General features: G+C 42.3%; 2 protein-coding genes across 7 annotated transcripts in view; both read left to right on the top strand.

Annotated features, from left to right (window-relative positions):
* Window positions 1–1,749: 1,749 nt before the first annotated feature.
* On the top strand, window positions 1,750–11,221 carry METTL16 (methyltransferase 16, RNA N6-adenosine). Its single transcript, XM_040055182.2, has 9 exons — window positions 1,750–1,948; window positions 2,034–2,233; window positions 4,417–4,557; window positions 5,218–5,333; window positions 6,091–6,233; window positions 7,503–7,572; window positions 8,412–8,501; window positions 9,406–9,579; window positions 9,670–11,221. Exons 1-9 carry the CDS (start codon window positions 1,821–1,823, stop codon window positions 10,282–10,284), a joined length of 1,677 nt encoding a protein of 558 aa, XP_039911116.1. The 5' UTR covers window positions 1,750–1,820; the 3' UTR covers window positions 10,285–11,221.
* The window catches only part of POLQ (DNA polymerase theta), a 53,696-nt gene continuing 45,347 nt past the window's right edge, over window positions 11,125–19,473 (top strand). For 2 of the 6 annotated variants that reach the window (XM_058419275.1, XM_058419274.1), the window contains exons 1-4: window positions 11,125–11,221; window positions 15,447–15,629; window positions 16,321–16,451; window positions 17,837–17,993. In XM_058419275.1, the coding sequence (XP_058275258.1) occupies window positions 11,125–11,221; window positions 15,447–15,629; window positions 16,321–16,451; window positions 17,837–17,993 (568 nt within the window). Of the gene's footprint in view, window positions 11,222–13,538; window positions 14,043–14,215; window positions 14,356–15,446; window positions 15,630–16,320; window positions 16,452–17,836; window positions 17,994–19,473 lie in introns of those variants that run through there. The other 4 variants (XM_040055178.2, XM_040055181.2, XM_040055177.2 and 1 more) reach the window with 4 other exon arrangements.

Here is a 19,473-nt window from a genome sequence, read left to right as displayed (position 1 = left end):
AAGAGCGGGTGGCTTGGAGGGCTTGTGTATTTTTCAATAAAACACCCAAGTTTTGTGTACCTTGGTATGTAAAACTTAGCTGACCTCACATCACAAGAAGCTAGCTGAGGGCAGGAAGTAGGACTGAAATGAAATCCACTTGTAGGTCTTCTCAGATATTCAAGAATATGAATGCCAGCACACTTAGACTGAATTTTTTAACAATATACAATGAGTCATTTGGATTTATATCTGGCTTTTTAAACAGGAAAATATCTTTAAATAAAATAATAATAATACTTTATACTTTAGTGTTAATCTTACATGTTTTTGTCTGAGGAACCAAAGCACCGTGTTAAATAAGGAAGGACTGCTCCTATTCCACTTGAAAGTTTCTTACTTGAAACTTGGAAGTTCCTGACAGTCAGTGACAAAGCCAGGAACTGAAGTCAATTTTAATTCCCAGTTGGAGGCTTTGTTTTGCTATGCCTACATCCTGTTTTAATTGAGGATGATTTTGCTGTGGTTTTTTTTGGCCTTGTTTTTGTTTTTTTTTTTTTTAATCAGAGACAGTACAAAGCTCACTGTAGTACACTTTTCCCTTTCATAATTTATGTTCAACAAGCACAACAGTATGATCATTATTAGAATTACATGCTGTATATTGAAAGTGCTTGAAGTGGGGAAATTCTTGGCAATCTTTTCCACGTATGATGTCTAAGCCTTGGGGGTTTTTTCCCCCCATCTCAAACCGTTTAATAGATCATTTAAAATCCACGTGTTGCAAAGTTTGTGGCACAAGGTAAGCCACAAGCAGCAGGGCCCAGGCCACTGCTTGGTTGCCAGTGGCTTCATGGAGGAGTTTTACAGAAATCCGTGGCTGTGAAGCGTTTCAGAGAGTGCTGAAGTCTCCTTCAAGGTAACGAAGATGACGTGGGTGGGTAATGCGCGTGAAGATAGGAGTGGAGGCTCCTCGTGCTGCTGCCTCTGAGCCTGCACCGAGGAGCCAGCAGAAAAACGCGACTGTTTATGTAATGTCATTTATTTGTCTTCATTACTCATTGAGTACCTGACGCTGAAGAGATGATGCCTGTATGTAGAACATCTACACTGTAACTGTACTGAGTCCAGCTGTGGTCCCCCAGCATGAGGAGGACATGGAACAGCTGGAGCGAGTCCAGAGGAGGCCACGAGGTTCATGAGAGGACCGAGGCACCTCCCGTTGGAAGACAGGCTGAGGAAATGGGGTCTGTTCACATGCTGGAGAAGGTTCTGTGGAGGCTTCCCAGCAAGCCTCCAGCATCTGAAGGGGGCTACTGGGAGTATGGAGAGGGACTCTTCGTCACTGTTGTGATAGGACAAGAAGTAAATTGAAAGAGGGGGAATTTAGGCTTGATGTTGGGAAGGAATTCTTTACTGTCTGGGTGGTGAGGCACTAGCACACGTCGCCCAGGGAGGCTGTGGATGCCGCAGCCCTGGCAACGCTCAAGGCCGGGCTGGATGGGGCTTTGAGGAACCTGGTCCAGTGGGAGGTATCCCTGCCCTTGGCGGCGGGGTTGGGACTAGACAATCTTTAAAGTCCCCTCTAAGCCGTGACATTCCAGGATTCTACGGGACCGCGGCGGTCACTTCCCCGCCACAGCAGCCGCACTTCCCTCGCCGCGGCGGCGGGCGATGGTCCGAGCGGAGCGGCGCCCGGCCGCCCCCCCCGCGGCCCGCCGCGCCTTGGTACGGCCCGCGGCGCCGCGGTGCGCGCCGGGAGTGGGCCCGGCCGGCGCGGGGGGGAGCGGCCGCGATCTCGCGCCGCGCTCCCGGCGCATCTCGGCACATCCCGGCCCGACATGGCCCTCAACAAGTCCATGCACGCCCGCAACCGCTACAAGGACAAGCCGCCCGACTTCGCCTACCTGGCTGGCAAGTACCCCGAGTTCCAGCAGCACGTGCAGACCACCCTCGCGGGCAGGGTGAGGTACGGCCGGGGCGGGATGGGGCGGGTGGGTGCCCGCGTGTGTCCGCCCCCGGGCAGCCCTGAAAGCTCTGCCTGTGCCTTTCAGCCTGAATTTCAAGGATCCCGAGGCCGTGAGGGCCCTGACGTGCACCCTCCTGAAGGAGGATTTCGGGCTGACCATCGACATCCCCGTGGAAAGGCTCATTCCCACCGTCCCTTTGAGGCTGAACTACATCCACTGGGTGGAGGATCTCATCGGCCATCAGGATGCTGAGAAGCAAACCCTGAGACGAGGCATTGACATAGGTACTTGGCGAAACTAAATGTCTGAATCCTCATTTACCGTCGGCGACAGTAGCAGATACAATTTGTTGCTCATCCACGAGTTTGAGGAACAAAGAGTTCTGACCTGTGCTCGCTGTGGTGGAAGGCAGTCTGAGCTCCACAAGTGTTACATGTGCCTTCTGGGTGGGCAGGAATTCTCTGCACAAACACAGGAGCAGTCATGGCACGCAACGATGTGGCTTTGCAGGGCCTTGAACTCGCTTGAGTGCAGCTTTGTGCGGTGTACAAAAACTGTGCTTCTAGAAATGCAGGCAAAAATGTCATTCTAAAGGAAATAAAAAGTGCTTCTTACCGGTATTCGAACTGGCGAAATGCATTCTGTTGCTAATTTAGTAATTTTGCTTTTGGATGGCTGCACCAGAGAGTTTGCGAGTCGCATAGCAATATTTTTTGGTGTTCCACTTAATAATATTTTTTTCCTGTTGTTATAGGTGTATTTGACAGGTGAATTGTAAAAGAGGCTTAATTAGAAACCAGGGCAAATGCTAGCTGAGCTGTGTTTCGGTCGTTAGAGGTGGAACGTTTCTCGTTTATTGTTGAGAACAAAATGTCTTTTAAGATGGACCAAGCATTAGCAGATGGATGATATTGTCCACTGTCAGTGTGGACTATTGGGTAATATCAGGATGATACCTAGATTAGGCAGCCGATAAATGTAAACAGCAGAGATGTGAATTTATAAGATGTACATTGATGACCATAATTTGGTTTTCATTAGAAATAAAAGAATTGTAAGCTCCGTAAGAGGTTCCACACACAAATAATAAAATTGGCATTTGGATTCCCAATCTTTGGTTATTCCATGTGAATTATTTAAAAGGCATTAGTGATAGTACATTTGAGATTAGTTCACATCTTTTATTTTGTCACCTTCCTTTACAGTTTCAAAGGCTTAATTTCAAAGACTGTTTTGTGCTGAAGAAAACTTAAAATGAAGCTGAGAGAAGTTGGAATTTCCTTTCTAAGGTGTTTTAATGCTTGGTGTTAAAACTTTGAAGTTACTGAATTCCTCAAAGCTGGGGTTCAGTAATCTCTGTTACTGTGCCAGATTTTACTTTTCTTGGCATCTGCTAGCATGACTTTTTGTATTGGAATTTTTTTTTGTTTTCCTGAAATTTACTGTCCTGGAGTTGTGCTGGGTACCAGGTTTGCATCATGACATGATGTGTTCACAGCAGCTTTCTTCTAGTAAATTTGAAATTTTTTAGACAGCTTCTAGGCATCTGATACTAATTTTCATTTTTGAAAATTAATTCCATGAACTTCATCGCAGTAGGTGGCTGGGTAGAAGAGACAGATCCTCTAAGTCCTCCACATACTGTAAATTCTTCAGCTTGAGTTTGCATGAGCTTTGATGTTTCAGCTTTGGAAAAGCAGAAAGTCATCCAAGAAGGACTTGACAGAGGTGCTAGAAGTACTCCCTCGCTCTTGTGTACTGACAGATGGAGTAATTGATGGTTCTATAAGTCAATATAACAGATTCTAAATACATGTAAGCTCTAGTCTTGTGGTGGTGGGATATCTTTCCCTTTTCCGTCCATTCCCTTTAATCTTGAATTTGGTTGTCATTGATAATTTTTTCGCCCAGGTATGCCATAATTATTTTGTGCCAGCATCTCTCTCTTTTTACCAAGTTTTTATCTGTCTGTCTCTCTTCTTGAATATCTTGATTGACACTTAGGTTTCTTTGATAGTTTTGGACATTAGAGAAAGAGAGTCTGGTGGAACAGATTTTTTTTTTTTTTTGTGGTTGTTGTATGCATCAAAGGAATTTATTTGTGCTAGATGATAGAAAAATGCAGATGAGAAATTTATTTGTGGTTTTTGTTTTAGTAAAGCCAGAATGCATTTGGCTTTCTTTATATAAATTAACAATTGTCATACAGAAGGAAAATCGCTTAAACCAAAGCTGATGGTTTACTACAAAATTTATTTATTATTCTTTCTTTTATTAAAAGTGCATATATGACAATGCTATTTTTCAGATTACAAAAATCAAGTTCACTAAAGAATTGAGTAGTAGATGATCAATAATCAGCATTTTCTTGAAGCTCTTTTCAGTGTAATAAGTACATAGTTAACAGCTGTACTGTGTATAACACCAGTACTTATTTTGCCTTTTTCCTGGATTTTCACTTCTGCAGGGACAGGGGCATCCTGTATATACCCTTTACTTGGAGCAACTTTGAATGGCTGGTATTTCCTTGCAACAGAAGTGGATGACATGTGCTTCAATTATGCCAAGAAGAATGTGGAACAGAATAACTTGTCTGATCTTATAAAAGGTACAATGTAATAAGGTATTTAGTAGTATATGAATGCTGTGACATATTTTTTGCCGTGTTCAGTGGCATATCAGAATGTTTATTCCTTCAAAATACACGCTCAATCATTTTTACTAGAGTAGAATATTTACTAAAATCAGTGTATGCTTAAGCCAAAAAGCTGTCTTGTCCAGCACGGGATGTGTGGATAGAGAAATACTCTTCCTTAAGAAAATCTGAAAGTTAAACTTCACCCTGGGGTGTTTTTATCTCTGTATTCCCTGACTGTTACTGAAGTATTTCTTGGTGTTTAGGTTATTTCTGCTGGTAGGAGACCTAGAATGCTCCCCCTGGATAATGGGAACGAGCTTGGAAAATTTTCTGTAGGAACTCAGTGTAGTAAAAATCAGGTCCATTTATGAGCTCTAAATAAAAACATTTGGAAGCATCCATTTGAGCAACATGTCTTAAGTCTGTTGTCCATGTCAGTCTTGAAGATCCAGAACCTGATGTAGAGAACAGTAAGAGTTTTCTGTCACTGCTGCCACCGATTTTTAGTGGTGTGGTGGTGTTTCAATATACTGGAAAAGCAGCTGGCAGGTTTTATACAATGTATAATGTATATGGCATGTTAAATAAAATATGAAGTTCCTTACTGACCAAATTCACTTTTTCTAATAGTGGTTAAGGTACCACAGAAGACTCTTCTAATGGATGCACTGAAGGAAGAATCTGAGATCGTTTATGATTTCTGCATGTGCAATCCCCCCTTTTTTGCCAACCAGTTGGAAGCTAAGGTAAGGTGACAAACTGCATCTGGTATGTACTGCAGTAGTCAGTGGGATGGTAGCAACAATTTAACCTCTTGGCTTGAGCGAGGTTGAGTGGAAAATCCCAAATCATCATGAAATAGCATTTAAGTCTTTTCGCTTCTCGTCCCCTAAGCCCCTAAAGGAGTTCTGAAAACTTTACAGTTACCCCTCCTGAAGTGAAGCATGAGCTGTAGCATTCTTTCACAAGTTCTTACTGTCTTAGAAAATGAGTTTGGAAAGTAGACAGCTAGTAAATCTGAAATTAGGTGCCTGCTGCATAGCAGTGGTACAGAGGAATTAGTTCCTGGAATTTTGCTTAACTGTATTTTTCATTTCCTTGGTCATGTGGACAGTATCATACAGGTATTGCAATACCCACTGAATATAGTCAGAAATGTATAATGCAGGGCAGTAGAAAAGAAGGTTTAAGATTTAATTAAACACTATAGATTGTAATTGCATAGATGCACTTAGCATGTCTTACGTGTATTGGAACCACATATTTCATATTAGCGGAGTCCTCATGTGACAAGTGGTTTACCTAGGTTTGAGACTGAGTAGGGAATTCATTCAGGAGTGTTTATTTTGAATGGATTTTTGTTGTCCATGGTTCTGATGGTGGGAGGATAAGTAGAGGTGGTGGTGCTTGCCACCCATTAAAGATTAAGATAGGAAGCAGTGTACAAAGCAGCGTAACATTTCATTAAATGTTCAAGTCAAATGTTTTTGTTTTTTAATCCAGGGAGTTAATTCTCGAAATCCACGGCGCCCCCCTCCCAGCTCTGTAAATACAGGAGGGATCACAGAAATCATGGCTGAGGGAGGAGAACTAGAATTTGTCAAAAGAATTATTCATGATAGTCTCCAGCTTAAAAAGAGGTTACGGTAAGTGTTTTGTTCCAGTTAAAAAACCCCAAACTGATACCTTTTATCTTCATCTTTGGCAGAAGTCATGTAAAAAGGTTATTTTTAGTTGCTGTGGTCCAGTGATATCTGCTCAGTTTGTTTGATAATACTTACACATCCAGTTGTTCCTGAGCAGCAATCAGAAGTTATTGCTGGAGGTATTTAAAGGTAGAAGACAAAAAACCCCTGTACAAGTGGGACTTGTAGCTTGCAGCAAAATTAGCACATGTACCTGATAAGAGACAGATCAGGGTTCATTCTTGAGGACTTTTGGGGTGGAAGAGGTTTTCTGACATTGCCTAGTTATCTGTTGATTACCTAGAACTTTCTATCTTTCCCTGGCTGCATTTTGGTAACTTGCAGCTTTGCCTGCTAAAGGACACTGTTGTACTGAGCGCTGTCTTTGGGTGAACGTAAGCTGCAATAAAAAACACAGTGAGATCTTCTTTTGACCTTATTTTGAAACAGATGGCACATCTTCAGTTTTCTGACTAACAGACTTTCACTCCCCCAGTGCTGGACAAAACTGTTCCTTGATAACTGGGAAATCTTAAGTTTTGTACTTCAATGTGTTATATTTATGAATAAGCGTTTTTGGATCCAGTCATCAAAAAATGTGGAAGGTGGGGTTGTAAAGCTCGAATAATAATTCAGATGAAGAACAAAGCTTCATCTAAAGCAATGTTTGGGAGATTCTGAAGATGTGGAGCTGTGTGGAAGGATAAGCTTCACTAGTACTGGGAAAATAACATTTTTTTCCTGATTTTTTTCCTCATGAAATATGGGTTGCGTGATGGAAACCTGGATAAGTTATAAGGGCTAGCATGTCTGCTTTTGAGTACGATTACTTTCCAATAGTTGGTTATTCCTTTTTGTTCTGATTCATTCTCCAAAGAAAGTGGAGAGGTTGAAACAAATTCTTGTAAGGTGTAACATCTTCCCCAGAACTGAAGTCACTCTTTGAAACGAAATTCCTCATTGTTCACGTGTTGTTTCTAAAATACTCCTAATGTCTTTCTTAAAAGATCAAAAAGATTTTCCTGTCCAGTCTGTCTTTGGATCTTTTGTTCTGAATTTCGTTGTACTGTGTCCTAGTGACTCTATTTAAAGTGTGATTTTTTGTTGTTGTTTTGGTTTTTGATCTCGTATTGTTTTTGAAGCTTTCTGGTCCAAGTAGTTCTTACTGATAGGTGCCATCCTCAGTTGATCTCTATTTGTAAAATACTCTTGTTAATGTGTGCTTTGCAGATGGTACAGTTGCATGTTGGGGAAGAAATGCAGTTTAGCACCGCTGAAAGAAGAACTTCGAATCCAGGGGGTAAGTTTGCATAGAGTCCATATATATCCTGCCTGTGTTCTACACAGAATATAGTATGCTTCAGTGTATGTGGGTAATTATTGTTGAATTACTGCACAGTGTTTTTATTACAAAGAGGAACTGCAATTCCTTGTTAGGGAAACAATTGAGGTTTTAACTATTGTAGATTCAAAACTGACAGATAAGTAACAAATACTGTCTCCAAAGTTTTGTCTTTAGCAAGTTGGAGCTTGTCTTCATTCTAGAAGATTCAGGGTTTCTGCTTTATAATAGTCTTAACAAGGCTGTATTAAAAAAAAAAAAAAATCTAGCTTTCTTTTCTCTTAGCTCACATGAAATCTAGCAATTTGGTTGATAAAAGGAATAATAACATAATTTAAGTGGCAGCGTTATTTTGTTTGCATTCAATTCTGGCACCAAGTAAAATAGAACCTCGTGCTACTGTTCTCTTGAAGGAGGGCTGTGCAAAGGACACTCTCTGGAGGAAGCATACTCTTATTAGCATACACTAATTCCCATACAAAGAGAATAATTGTGACATCTGTCCTTGTATTCAGTGGAAGGAAAGAGAATGCATGGTGAAATAAATTCCCAGAAAGATGAATTACCAAAGGCAGATGCTGAGCCAGACACAAAATATCTGATTTTCTTCTCTATCCTTGAACTGTTGCACCTCAGTCACAGTAAAGGGAGAGAAATGAGAGAGGGTCCTGACACCTCTGAGCCACGTCAGAAAGAATCTCCATTTGTGTAATGAGAAAATACGCTTTGTTTGACAATGTGTGCAGTAAAACAATGCTGTTTGTCAATCTGAAATAATCTATTGCTTCTTTGCATAGGTTCCTAAAGTCACTCATACTGAATTCTGCCAGGGACGCACCATGAGATGGGCACTGGCCTGGAGTTTCTATGATGACGTACAAGTACCTGTAAGTAGCTTAATTCTGGTTTGCTTGTGATTTTCTGTGCCTCTTACTTGAGGAAGGGGCTAATTAGCTATAACTGCTGTGATACATACTGTTCTTCAGACTGAAATATTGGATGTGCTGGGCTGTATGGACAGTGGAATTTCTTAGATGGCTGCCGGTCTGTTAGCAGTTGTGATGTGATTCATGAGTGACCCTTGTTGAGGGTGGAAAAAGGAAGCCATTGCAGGAACTTCCTGTGGGTTTCATTGAAAGTGAGGATCATTTGTAACATACCTCAAATAGCAGTTTAGTTGTAATAAAAATACGCTAAGTTTGGGGCTGGATTTGAATTTAAACTTCCCTCTGAGAACTCAGTTTTAATTTAACATGTGGATTCTGTTACCAAATAGGTATGACCACGTCTAACTCAGACTTGCCTACATGAATGTAAGTGGAGCTTGTTCACCTGAAATGTGAGCCAGTTGCTTTTTTGGATCTGGATGTTTGTATATTTAAATATAGGTATAGACAATAACCAACCTTACAGAAGATGCAAGTAAACCTTCGGTGCACTTGGATCAAAACGTGGATATTGGCAGTTGGCCTCGATTCCCAAGAGCAGCCACACTTTTCTCAGCTCATGGAGAGCTCATAGTTTGAAGGAACCAATGAAGCTTTTTGCCTAAAACCTGAAGATAAACTCCCTCTGTCCATCAGGCTAGCATAAAGTGCATGATCCTGTTAGCTGGTTGGAGTCTAAAACTCCTGGGGGTGAAGTGGAGCACGGGCCATGCGAATGACTGCTTAGTGCCTTACGTTACACTCTTAATCCTCGTGCCTTATGGAATCCCAGTCTTCTGAGTACAAAAGTCACCCCACTGATACTGCATAGCCTTGTAATTCTTTTCTTTCTTTCTTCTTCTAGTCACCTCCCTCTAAAAGAAGAAAATTAGAAAAGCCACGAAAACCAATTACATTCATGGTTTTGGCTTCTACAGTCAAAGAGTTATCCATCAAAGCTGCAGCTATGGGCTGGGATGCTGTAGAAGCTATTGCTGTGGTTAGAGCTTGGGTAGAGAAGATTCTCACTGATCTGAAGGTACAGTACGAAGTATTAGATGTTAAAACAATGTCCTAATTGAAAGCATAGCCGTGTGAGGATCGTATGAAATTCTGTTTTCTGCAATAGGTTCAGCATAAACATGTTCCATGTGGAAAAGATGAAATTAGCCTCTTTGTGACTGCCATTGAAAACTCCTGGATTCATTTGAGGAGAAAGAAACGAGAGAGAATAAGGCAATTAAGAGAACTTCCTCGAGCTTCTGAAGATACTCTGCAAGCAATGGAGGAGGAAAAGAACAGCCAGAAGAGCGTGAGCAACAGCTCGGACTGTGAAAACCCCAAGGCTGAAGACTCTGAAATGGGATTTGTGGCAGCTGAAGAGGATGTCCAGATGACGGCAGGTGATGAGCAACCAGAGGAATCTGCCGCCAAAGAAGAACACCGTGATCCTGTGAAGGAAGAGGTGGAAGCAAAGCAGGGAGAAACGTCGCTTGGGAAAGGTTCTGGTGATGCAAAGGAGGAACCTTGCCCTTCAGAGGAAGCTAACAATCTGACAGTGGAAAAAGAGCAAAGCTCTAAAGAAACTAGGGGGGGGTTTCTCTTCAAGTGTTTAATGAATGTGAAGAAAGAAGGAAATGATGTAGTAGTAGAAATGCACTGGGTTGAAGGACAGAACAGAGACTTGATGAACCAGCTGTGCACATACTTACGGAATCAAATTCTTCGATTGGTTGCTAGTTAGCTCTTTTTCCTACTTTGGTAAAGTAGGTCTGTCCTCAAATTTTGTAAACTATTTTTAGTGAATCAAAAATTTCACATAGCAAAACCTGTCTTTTCCCCTTTAAAAAAGAAGAGTAGAATGAAGATAGATGTCTCCTTTAATATTTTAAATAGCTTTTTCAAAGATGTAAGGAGGACATGAAGTGATGAGGAAGTAATAGATTTCATACTGCAGTTGTAAAACTACATGTTGAAGTGAAACGTTTATGCTATGAGTATTTTAAATATCAGCAGTGCTTATTCTGGTCTTTTTCTGGCACAATAGAAATATATATTGTTACGAAGTAGAAATCTTTACTGAGTTATTTTCTTCAATATTTTTTCAGTACTAATACAGGAAACGGTTAGTCTGCGGTGGGAATTGTTTCCTGCAGTGAGGAGTCTTTAGCAGAGGGTGTCAGTATGCCTCTCTTCCCTTTCATGTATCTAACTTTTGGTCAAGGGTGTAGCAGGGTGGATGCATTCTCCAAGTGTCAGTTCATTAAAATAATTGCTTTAGGGAAAATGTGTGTGTTGTGTTTGTCTGGTGCTTGGGCTTTGAAACACAGAGGAGCCTACTGTTAGCATCTGGTTTTGTAAACTTGAACAGTGAAAGAAACTTTCTGAGCTGCTTGATTTAAAGGTGATTAAAATACGTTGACTCTTCCATTAGACGATCCTTTACACTTACTCAGGTATAATTGTCTCAAATGACAGCAGTATTCTTAAAGAGTTTTGCTTCCTTTTAAGATTTAATGATGGGAATGAGAGCACATACTCTTTTTCAAGGGCCAGAAATTTCTGCGTGTAAGTGTTAGAGAGGATGAGCACCGGTCCCGCTTCATGTGAACTCAGCCTCCTAAGCTGTGATCCGTTTCTCTGCAGAGAGTTACAGAACACGGAGAGCTTTTCTGGATGGGGTGCGTGTGTTTATGTTATCCAGAATAAACCAGTGGCGTCCAGAAGGAAATAGCTGCGTATATTCATGCTCCTGCTTTCAGTGTTCACCCTTTGCTGTCCTTATTTTTGGAAAGGTCAGTATGTTTTCTTCAGTTGAAATTAAAACCCAGGCCTAGTCTTTTGGAATCTGAAACAGCTGTTTTGGCGTCAGGGACATTAGAAACAGCAAACGAGGCTGTTGCACCTTTGTGCCTTCTCCTGTTGCTTCAGCTCTGCGAGGTAAGCCTTGTTTTGTCGAAGCAGAGCATTAATTATCTCAGCCTTTCACCGGTACCGCACGCGTACCGCACGCTCGGAGCGCTGCCGAAGCAAAGACCGATGTTTTTACCAAGACAGCCCGTACCCTGCGGTGGCCGCACGCCTCGGGGGTGCCGGTGTGCCCGGTTTTGCTGCGGGATCTCCCGTTCCCCGCTCCCGCCGGGGCCGCGGCCCGAGGCCGCCCTCCCGCGGGCCGGGGCGGGGCCGGGTTTGAATGGCGCGGCGGGAAGATGGCGGCGGCGCCGGCCTCTCCCCGAGCGGTGCCGCCGCAGCCTCGGCCGCGGGGCTCAGCGGCGGCGGGTCCCCCAGGCCGGGGCGGGCCGTGCCGCCCGGGCCCGCCGCTCCCCGCCGCGCTGTGCTGAGCCCCCCGCCCGGCCTCGACCTCTCCCTGCGCCGCAGCGGCTCGGCAGGTACCTGCGCGGGAGAGCGCGGCCCTTCTCTGCCATTCCCCTTCTTTCCCTTGCCGCCTTCCCCTCGGTCGCGCAGCGCGGCGGGTCGGGACGTGCTGGGCGGGGGCAGCGGGGCTGCTGGAAGGGGCCGGGATCCCCCCGAGCCTCTCCCGGCGCGGGGCCCTGGCGGACTGCGCGGTGCTCGGGCCGCGCTTCGCCCCTTCCTTCCCCCTCAAGGGCAGCGGCTTGCAGCCGAGGTACGTGCTTGTGTTAGCGGGGTGGTGATCGACGGGTTTCCTGCACCCCTCACTGTGCAGTCGAGGAAGAAAATAAGAAAAATGTGTATTCTGCGCCCAGTTCTGAGATGGGGGCATTCTGTGTGTCGGGTAACGGTGGGCCTTATTCTTGGCTTGGCCTCTAGGTGCTGCCATAATACAACAATCGGTATAGTCCGTTCTCCTTGGTGCGCCCGCCGAGGTTTGTTTACCTCCGCTGTGAAATTGATCAAAGAATACATGTGGGATAAAGAAGAAGTATACGCAATAGATTTCTGTTTGCAATATACAGGATTTTGTATAAATATCTTGTGGCAAGGTGTCATATCAAGCGCTCCTGCTGTCAGATAGAGCCACTTAAAGTGATGCTTCTAGATGCCATACATATATTTTACCAGCTTATTGTGCTCTTGAATGAAATGAATAATCAAGACTTATACAGCATCGCGATTGTATACAGCATCTTAAATCAAGATATTTACAAAGCATCTTGCAGTTTCATCTCTTTTGTGATTTTTCTGTAACTTTTAAAAGCATTTACATCTCTCGGTCTCTTCTCTAGTCATGTCACATCTTCTCACTGATGTGATTATGCTCTGCAAGATACAATTTTGTCAGTTTCTGCAAATAGAATAGAGCAAGGCAATGTACACATTTCCACAGTCAGCTCCCTAAAGACAATTCAGTAATCAACACTCTTGTGTTTACCTGGTCCCACACTCTGAAACCGTTTTCTTTCTCAGAAATCTAATACCTAAAGCTTTTAACCAACAATTTATATCTTCCTAATTTTGACTGTTTCTTAGCATTGTTTTAGTAAATAAAAAAGGGTATACTTCTGTACATAGATCTCTAAGCCACAAATTTTCAAACATGTTCAGTTCTAATCTAAAGATATTCTTCAAACAGCCCAATCACGTAATCCTTTACTCAGTCCATCTTTTACAGGAAATTTGTTGGTTTTAACACTAGGGAAAAAGCTTGAGGTCCCATCACATCGGGTTTTTTATGTTCCTGAATCCTAATTCTGCCATATTGGTCACTTTATTAGATTTGCATGGCAAGGAGGGGACTATAGGCTTCTGGTGGCTTCTCTGAGAAGCCCTCCAGAAGTTTCCCCTGTGTCGGACAGAGCCAATGCCAGCCAGATCCAAGAGGGACCTGCCACTGGCCAAGGCCGCCAGCAACGGCAGTAGCACCTCTGGGATAATGTATTTAAGAAGGGGGGGAAAAAAATCTGTGCAATGGCAACTGCAGCTGGAGGAGTGAGCTTGATATGTGATGAAAACAGCCTGCAGACACCAAAGTCTGTGAAGAAGGAGTGGGAGGAGGCCCTTCAGGTGCCAGAACAGAGATCCACCTGCAGCCCATGGTGTAGACTATGGTGAGGCAGGCTGTCATCCACCTGTAACCCATGGAGATCCATGGTGGAACAGAGATCCACCTGCAGCCCGTGGAGAATCGCATGCTGGAGTGAGTGGTTGTCTGAAGGAGGCTGTGGCCCTCTGGGAAGCCCTCACTGGAGCAGGCTCCTGGTGGAGAGAGGAGCCCATGCTTGGAGCAGGTTTGCTGGCAGGACTTGTAACCCCATGGGGGACATGAACTGGAGCAGTTTGTGAAGAACTGTGCGTGTGGGAAGGACTCACATTGGAGAAGTTCATGGAGGACTGTCTCCTGTGAGAGGGACCCCACACTGGAGCAGAGGAGGAGTATGAGGAGCTCTCCTCTGAGGAGGAAGGAGTGACAGAGACAATGTGTGATGAACTGACTGCAACTCTCATTCCTTGTCCCCTTGTGCTGCTGGGGGGAAGGAAGTAGAGAAAATTGGGAACACAGTTGAGCCTGAAAAGAAGGGAGGAGTAGGTGTTTTAAAAATTTTGCTTTATTTTTCATTATCCTATTCTGATTTGATTAGTAATAAGTTAATCTTCCCAAGTGTTTTGCCTGTGATGGTAATTGGTGGGTGGTCTTTCCCTGTCCTTTTCTTCACTCATGAACCTTTCATGGTATTTTGTCTCTCCTGGCCTGTTGAGGAGGGCAATGACTATGGGTAGCACCTGGTGTCCAGCCAGGGTCCACAGTCACAGTTTAGGATAGACAATTCTGGTCTCCTCTGAATTCCCCTTGGGAAGTCTGTTCTGCTTTGTAGCATATTTCTGTTCTTTCCCAATGGTGTGTAAATTTTTGTTTAGCATTTTATGGTACTTTGATTATAGAAAGTGAAGCAAACCTGTGTAGAGGAGACTGATCATGCAACAGTGACGGCCTGGGTTGGGGTTAACATCAAGGCACCAGCAGAAATTTTTAGTGATGAGAGAAAAAATGCTGACTGCTTATGCAGGCTGGTATTATTAATGTAGCCAGCCTTTATGCTGTCAACAACGGTGGGAAATTTCTTTCAGAATTTTTTGAATGTACCAGTAGAATGGGTACAGTAGAGGCAGTACCCAGGATTACTTGGTTTTCATCTCAATTTGACAAGGTCTTTCACAAAATGCTTTTCCAGGAACTATATATTTATGGGTGGTAGGGGAGGCATTCCTGTGGATCAGAAACCAGAATAGGACAAAAAGCTTGAGTTTTCTTAATGATTTGAAAAAAGAGAGGAGAAGGAAGAGGCAGTGCCTGTAGTCAGCACAAAGTTGTTTAGGGTTACTAAGACAAGAAATAATCAGCAAAGAAGTTAATTAAGCTAGAGGAACCGGCAGTGTTGTGAAGATGCTAATAATTGTTAATAAACTGAGATGTGACACATTCTATGGAGTAGCTCAAGCTGCTTGTTTGCTTTAGGTTGTGGTTTTCATTCATCTGTAAAACAAAAAAACACTGGGTAGTTCTGTAATCAGTGAGAATTAGGGAAATCTCAGTAGCAGTAATTTAAATGGTGTGGGTGAGGACAAGATGGCAAATACATTGCAATGCTGTTACATTAATCAGTGCTGAAGCTCTCTTTGACTATGTAATTGGTAATGGCTGGTCTGTCTCAAAAGTGAATACCAGGGCAAGAGTTTGATGAGGAAATTAACTCAATGTGGAAAATCTTACAGGAGGAAAAATTAAAAAAAAGATGTCAGAAGATAAGAAAAAATGGTGATCCACCCACACAAAATACTGAAAAATATAGGGCAGATAGTTTATTGCCTTTTTTTGTAATACCAGAGTTTGTAGAGAAGTTTAAAATTTAGGTGTATAACCTAAGTGACCTCAGATGCAAAGATGATAGTTGACTTTTTAAATTTTATTTTTATTTTCTCCTTCCAAAGGGCAATATCAGCAGGTAAATGTTCCTGAAGACCAAGCAGACAAGCTGCTCCTTGCAAGCTGGGGTCTTCCCAAAGCAGTTCTGGAGAAATACCACAGTCTGGGAGTAGTGCAGATGTTTGAATGGCAAGCAGAATGCCTGATGCTTGGACAAGTTCTGGAAGGGAAGAACCTTGTTTACTCAGGTATGCGAATATCTGACAAAACCAGCCCCCTCTAACTTTTCCACTGCCATTTACAGGGACTTATTGGTGCTGAAACATTTGGATCTGACAGCTAGAAAGGTCAAGATCCTCTTCTGGAGACATCTTAAGATCTGTCCCATTGCTGTACCTCAGACTTGACTTGATAGTCTTCTTTCTAGATGTGAAGAGAGACTTTTTTCCCCATTTTCTCTGTTAAAGTTCCTTTAGAAATTGATAATTAGGAGTCAGCTAATGATGACTCTTTTTTATTACAGACTGTCTACTAGGAACTGACTGATAACAATTGAAGATCTACACACTTCTGAGAATATTATTTGCTATTAGGTTTTTTTTCAGTCATTTATTGTTTCTCATCACATATTGTGTGTGGGGTATGTGTGCAGAAGGGGAAGTAACGCAGAAGGAGAAGTAGGACTGGTGGACTAGAAGTCTGTAGGAAATGACAATTTGGTGTCTACCTTTCATGGGAAAAAGGTTCTAGAGCAGCACTGAGAGGATGAAGAACTTAGAAGAGAGGCGTGTGATTTTTATTCTTCTTGACTCTTTATAGGGGAGACTGCAAATATGGTTGTGGGTGAGAGACATCAACTGAAGAGTTCCACCCCGAGTTCTCCAGTAACTTCTTTCTATGCTAGATTTGTGATGCTTGTTCCTTTTATTTTTTTTCAAGCTCCTACCAGCGCTGGAAAAACTCTTGTCGCAGAATTGCTTATTTTGAAGCGAGTCCTGGAGACTCGCAAGAAAGCTCTTCTCATCCTTCCCTTTGTCTCTGTGGCTAAGGAGAAGAAATGTTACCTGCAGGTAAGTAGCATTCAAGGAGGATAAATTTATGTGTAGTAGTGGTTGGGTCATGTTTTTTAATCAGAAATGCAACAGCATGGATTTTGGGGGGGAGAAAAAATTGCTGAGTTTTTTCAAAAAGAAGTTGTAGATAATTTAAAATTTACTTTAAGTTGGAGATAAAAAAATGAAACTTTCAGCCAAAAAGGTAAACTTAGAAAAAATTTAGAGTCAATTAAAACATTTTATTTCAGCTTTGACTTTTAAAGCATTGTTACTTGCATTTATTCACCGATTTGATAATATACAAAATTTCAATGAAGTTTCTAATGAAAGACCCTGTTAAGAAAAGTACAAAGGGAGAGTGTAAATGTTATCTTAAGGATAAAAATGTATTTTAGCTTTCCTTGGGGTATTCCACCACAATTTTGTGCATTTGATTTCACTTTGACTTTACTATTTTTTTTTTTTTCTGCCAGAATATGATTGTCTTGGCTCCCTCGCCCCAGCTATTTAAAAAACAAAATTACAGTGGAAACACTCAAGGCATAGATATTTTTTCTTGAAAGACTTCCATGTCAAACGTTGTTGCCATTGGGTAATGAAACTGACAAAAACCAAATCCAAACCCAGCAGTCATTTTCGTTACAGTTTCTAGCAGTTAAGACAGTTTGTGTGTTCTTTAAATGAGATGGCATCTTAACTTTACAAATTGCTAGGAGATCCTACAAGCTAAGTGCAAAAGTTACTTTGTAGTGATTGACATTGGGGACACCTTTTTGCTTTTATCTCGTAAAACTGGAGGATTATCAGTGCTCTGTTCTGCTGCTCCTGGCATGGGGTTTGGCCGTAGCTGCGCATACTTGAACTCACAGGGTGACCTACCTGTGAGGTCCAAATGTTTGTATCTTTTGTTAATGCAGTGTGAGATGTGTCAAAGCTTTGGCACGGGAGTAAAGAGACCTGGAAGAGAAGTTTCTTGGCTTTCAGTGTGAGATGTGTCATCACTGTGTTTGGATTTCCACACTTGGCTTTCACCCAGGATTTCTCAAGAGGAGGGTGTCTTTGTACATAAGCCACTGATATCATAAACTATTGCACTCTGTGTTCCCTAATATTTTTAATATTAATTCTTCTTATACAAAGCAGTAGTCCTCATCTTTTACTCAGTTAAGTACACTGTCTTGCAACGTGAACTCCATGGCTTCTGCTTTGGAAATAAAATATGACAGTGGGAAAAAGAAATGTCTCTAACTGGCTGAGATATGGCTTTAATCTGATTAGATGACATTAAAAATACTAGAAATTGTAGATGGAGAGTGCAGGCTTTTATGTGATTCCAGCAGGCACTGGTCAAAATTCAGAGTTGTAACCTTGGCATAATGTTCTGTATCCTTGGAAAACAGGCCCTGTTTCAGGAGGTGGATGTGAGAGTTGAAGGCTACATGGGAAGCATGGCTCCTGCTGGGCGTTTCTCTGCTCTGGATGTTGCTGTCTGCACCATTGAGAAAGCCAATGGACTAATCAATAGGCTCATAGAAGAAAACAAAATGGACTCACTGGGTAAAATACTATGGCTTGACCATTAGAGGGCTTACATATTCTGAACACATGTGAAATCATAGAATACTTTGAATTTTCTGAGTTCTGTACGTGACAGATGTAGGAATGTGAAGCAATTTTCTTCTTCCAGAGAACCTCTTATTTGGATTTAGGAGGACAGTCAGCACTGTTCCATGTAGCTCAGCAACTGGGATGAGTAGGTAGAAGCTGCAGACTTTAGTTTGTCTCAAATGGAGGGCAAGCTGCATTTAACAATGATTCCCATAGCTAGGAACTGTTCTCTAATCAATAAAACTGAATTAAAGTTCTGAGATGTGTTTGAGTTCAGGAATGTAATATGTTGGTTTGTTTATTCAGAGATTGTGGAATCTAAGATCTATCTTCATTTAGCTTGAGGAAGAGAAGGAATTACATTCTGTGCTCATCTGGATCCAGATAAGCAGAATGAATACATAGTGCTCCTCTGGGTAGGCATGGTGACTGGGGTGGCTGTGCCATTCATTTCTGTCTTGTTTGCTCAAAAACCCTCTGCCCCTGTAACATTGGCTTCTGGGTCACTGTGGCCCCGATGGCCACTAGAAAATGAAAGTATTCATTAAGTTTTGGGGCTGAGTTAAAAGCTGAAGAAGCCCAATGTTTCTGTGTACACTTGGAGAGAGATGTGCTTTCCTAGTCCAATCAGAAGTTTGTTATTCTCCTTTTTTCTCTGCTCAAAAAAGCTATACCCAGTTGTGTTTTACACAGTAATCCTTCCCATCTTCACTCTCTCCTGTAACATAGCTGGTTGCTATTTTAAGAATATAAAAATTGCAGAAATAAATGAGGATCCAACTGCTCTGAGACCTCCACCTTTGAAACTGCTGTTCTGTGTGCATCTGGTATCGTAATATTCTGCTGCATTGTGTACCAGAAGAGCTTTTTAGAGAGAAAATGGGAAATAAAACCTTGCAGGTTTTTTCAGAGTGTGAGATCATGGGATAACATGTTCAAGCCTGGATCTAGAGGGGTTGAATCACCATGAATGCTTTAGAGACTGCTGGTGGGCTGGAAGATGAGTGGGTGACTGTTGTACAGCATTTTAAGCTCATTCAAATGAAGATTCTGGCAGTCCATCTCGATTCTTGAATGTATATCTTCATCCCTTCACTTGGAAGAGAACCTGTTATTTATTTCAATATATGGCTACTTGGCTTAAGGTTTTTTTTTTTGCTTATTTAAACTAGGGTTTGTCTGATCCTATGTCACCACACTGTACAAGCTGTACTAGCAGCACAAGGCAGACAGTGGGGTCAGGATAAACAACTTTATGCTGGCTTGTGTGCCTTTGGAGCATCCTCAGTATATTAAAATATATTGTTTAATATCATCTTTCAGAAGCTAGAGATACACCAAATCCCTCTGGCTGGAACCTCCATTTCATCCCTACATGTTCTTGCACTTTCGAAGATGAATGTACTTGAAAAAAGTCATTTAAATATAA

This window comes from Hirundo rustica, chromosome 2, assembly GCF_015227805.2.
Source record: "Hirundo rustica isolate bHirRus1 chromosome 2, bHirRus1.pri.v3, whole genome shotgun sequence".
NCBI lineage: Eukaryota > Metazoa > Chordata > Aves > Passeriformes > Hirundinidae > Hirundo > Hirundo rustica.
Note: the sequence above shows the minus strand (reverse complement) of the source record. Positions and strands in the feature narration are given on the sequence as shown.

Bases quoted from the DNA above. Each gene is read 5' to 3' on its own strand.
- METTL16 (XM_040055182.2), top strand. From the start codon at position 1,821: ATGGCCCTCAACAAGTCCATGCACGCCCGCAACCGCTACAAGGACAAG. The intron at 2,234-4,416 runs GTACTTGGCGAA...TCACTTCTGCAG, and splicing joins GAGACGAGGCATTGACATAG to GGACAGGGGCATCCTGTATA. The intron at 5,334-6,090 runs GTAAGGTGACAA...TTTTTAATCCAG, and splicing joins CCAACCAGTTGGAAGCTAAG to GGAGTTAATTCTCGAAATCC.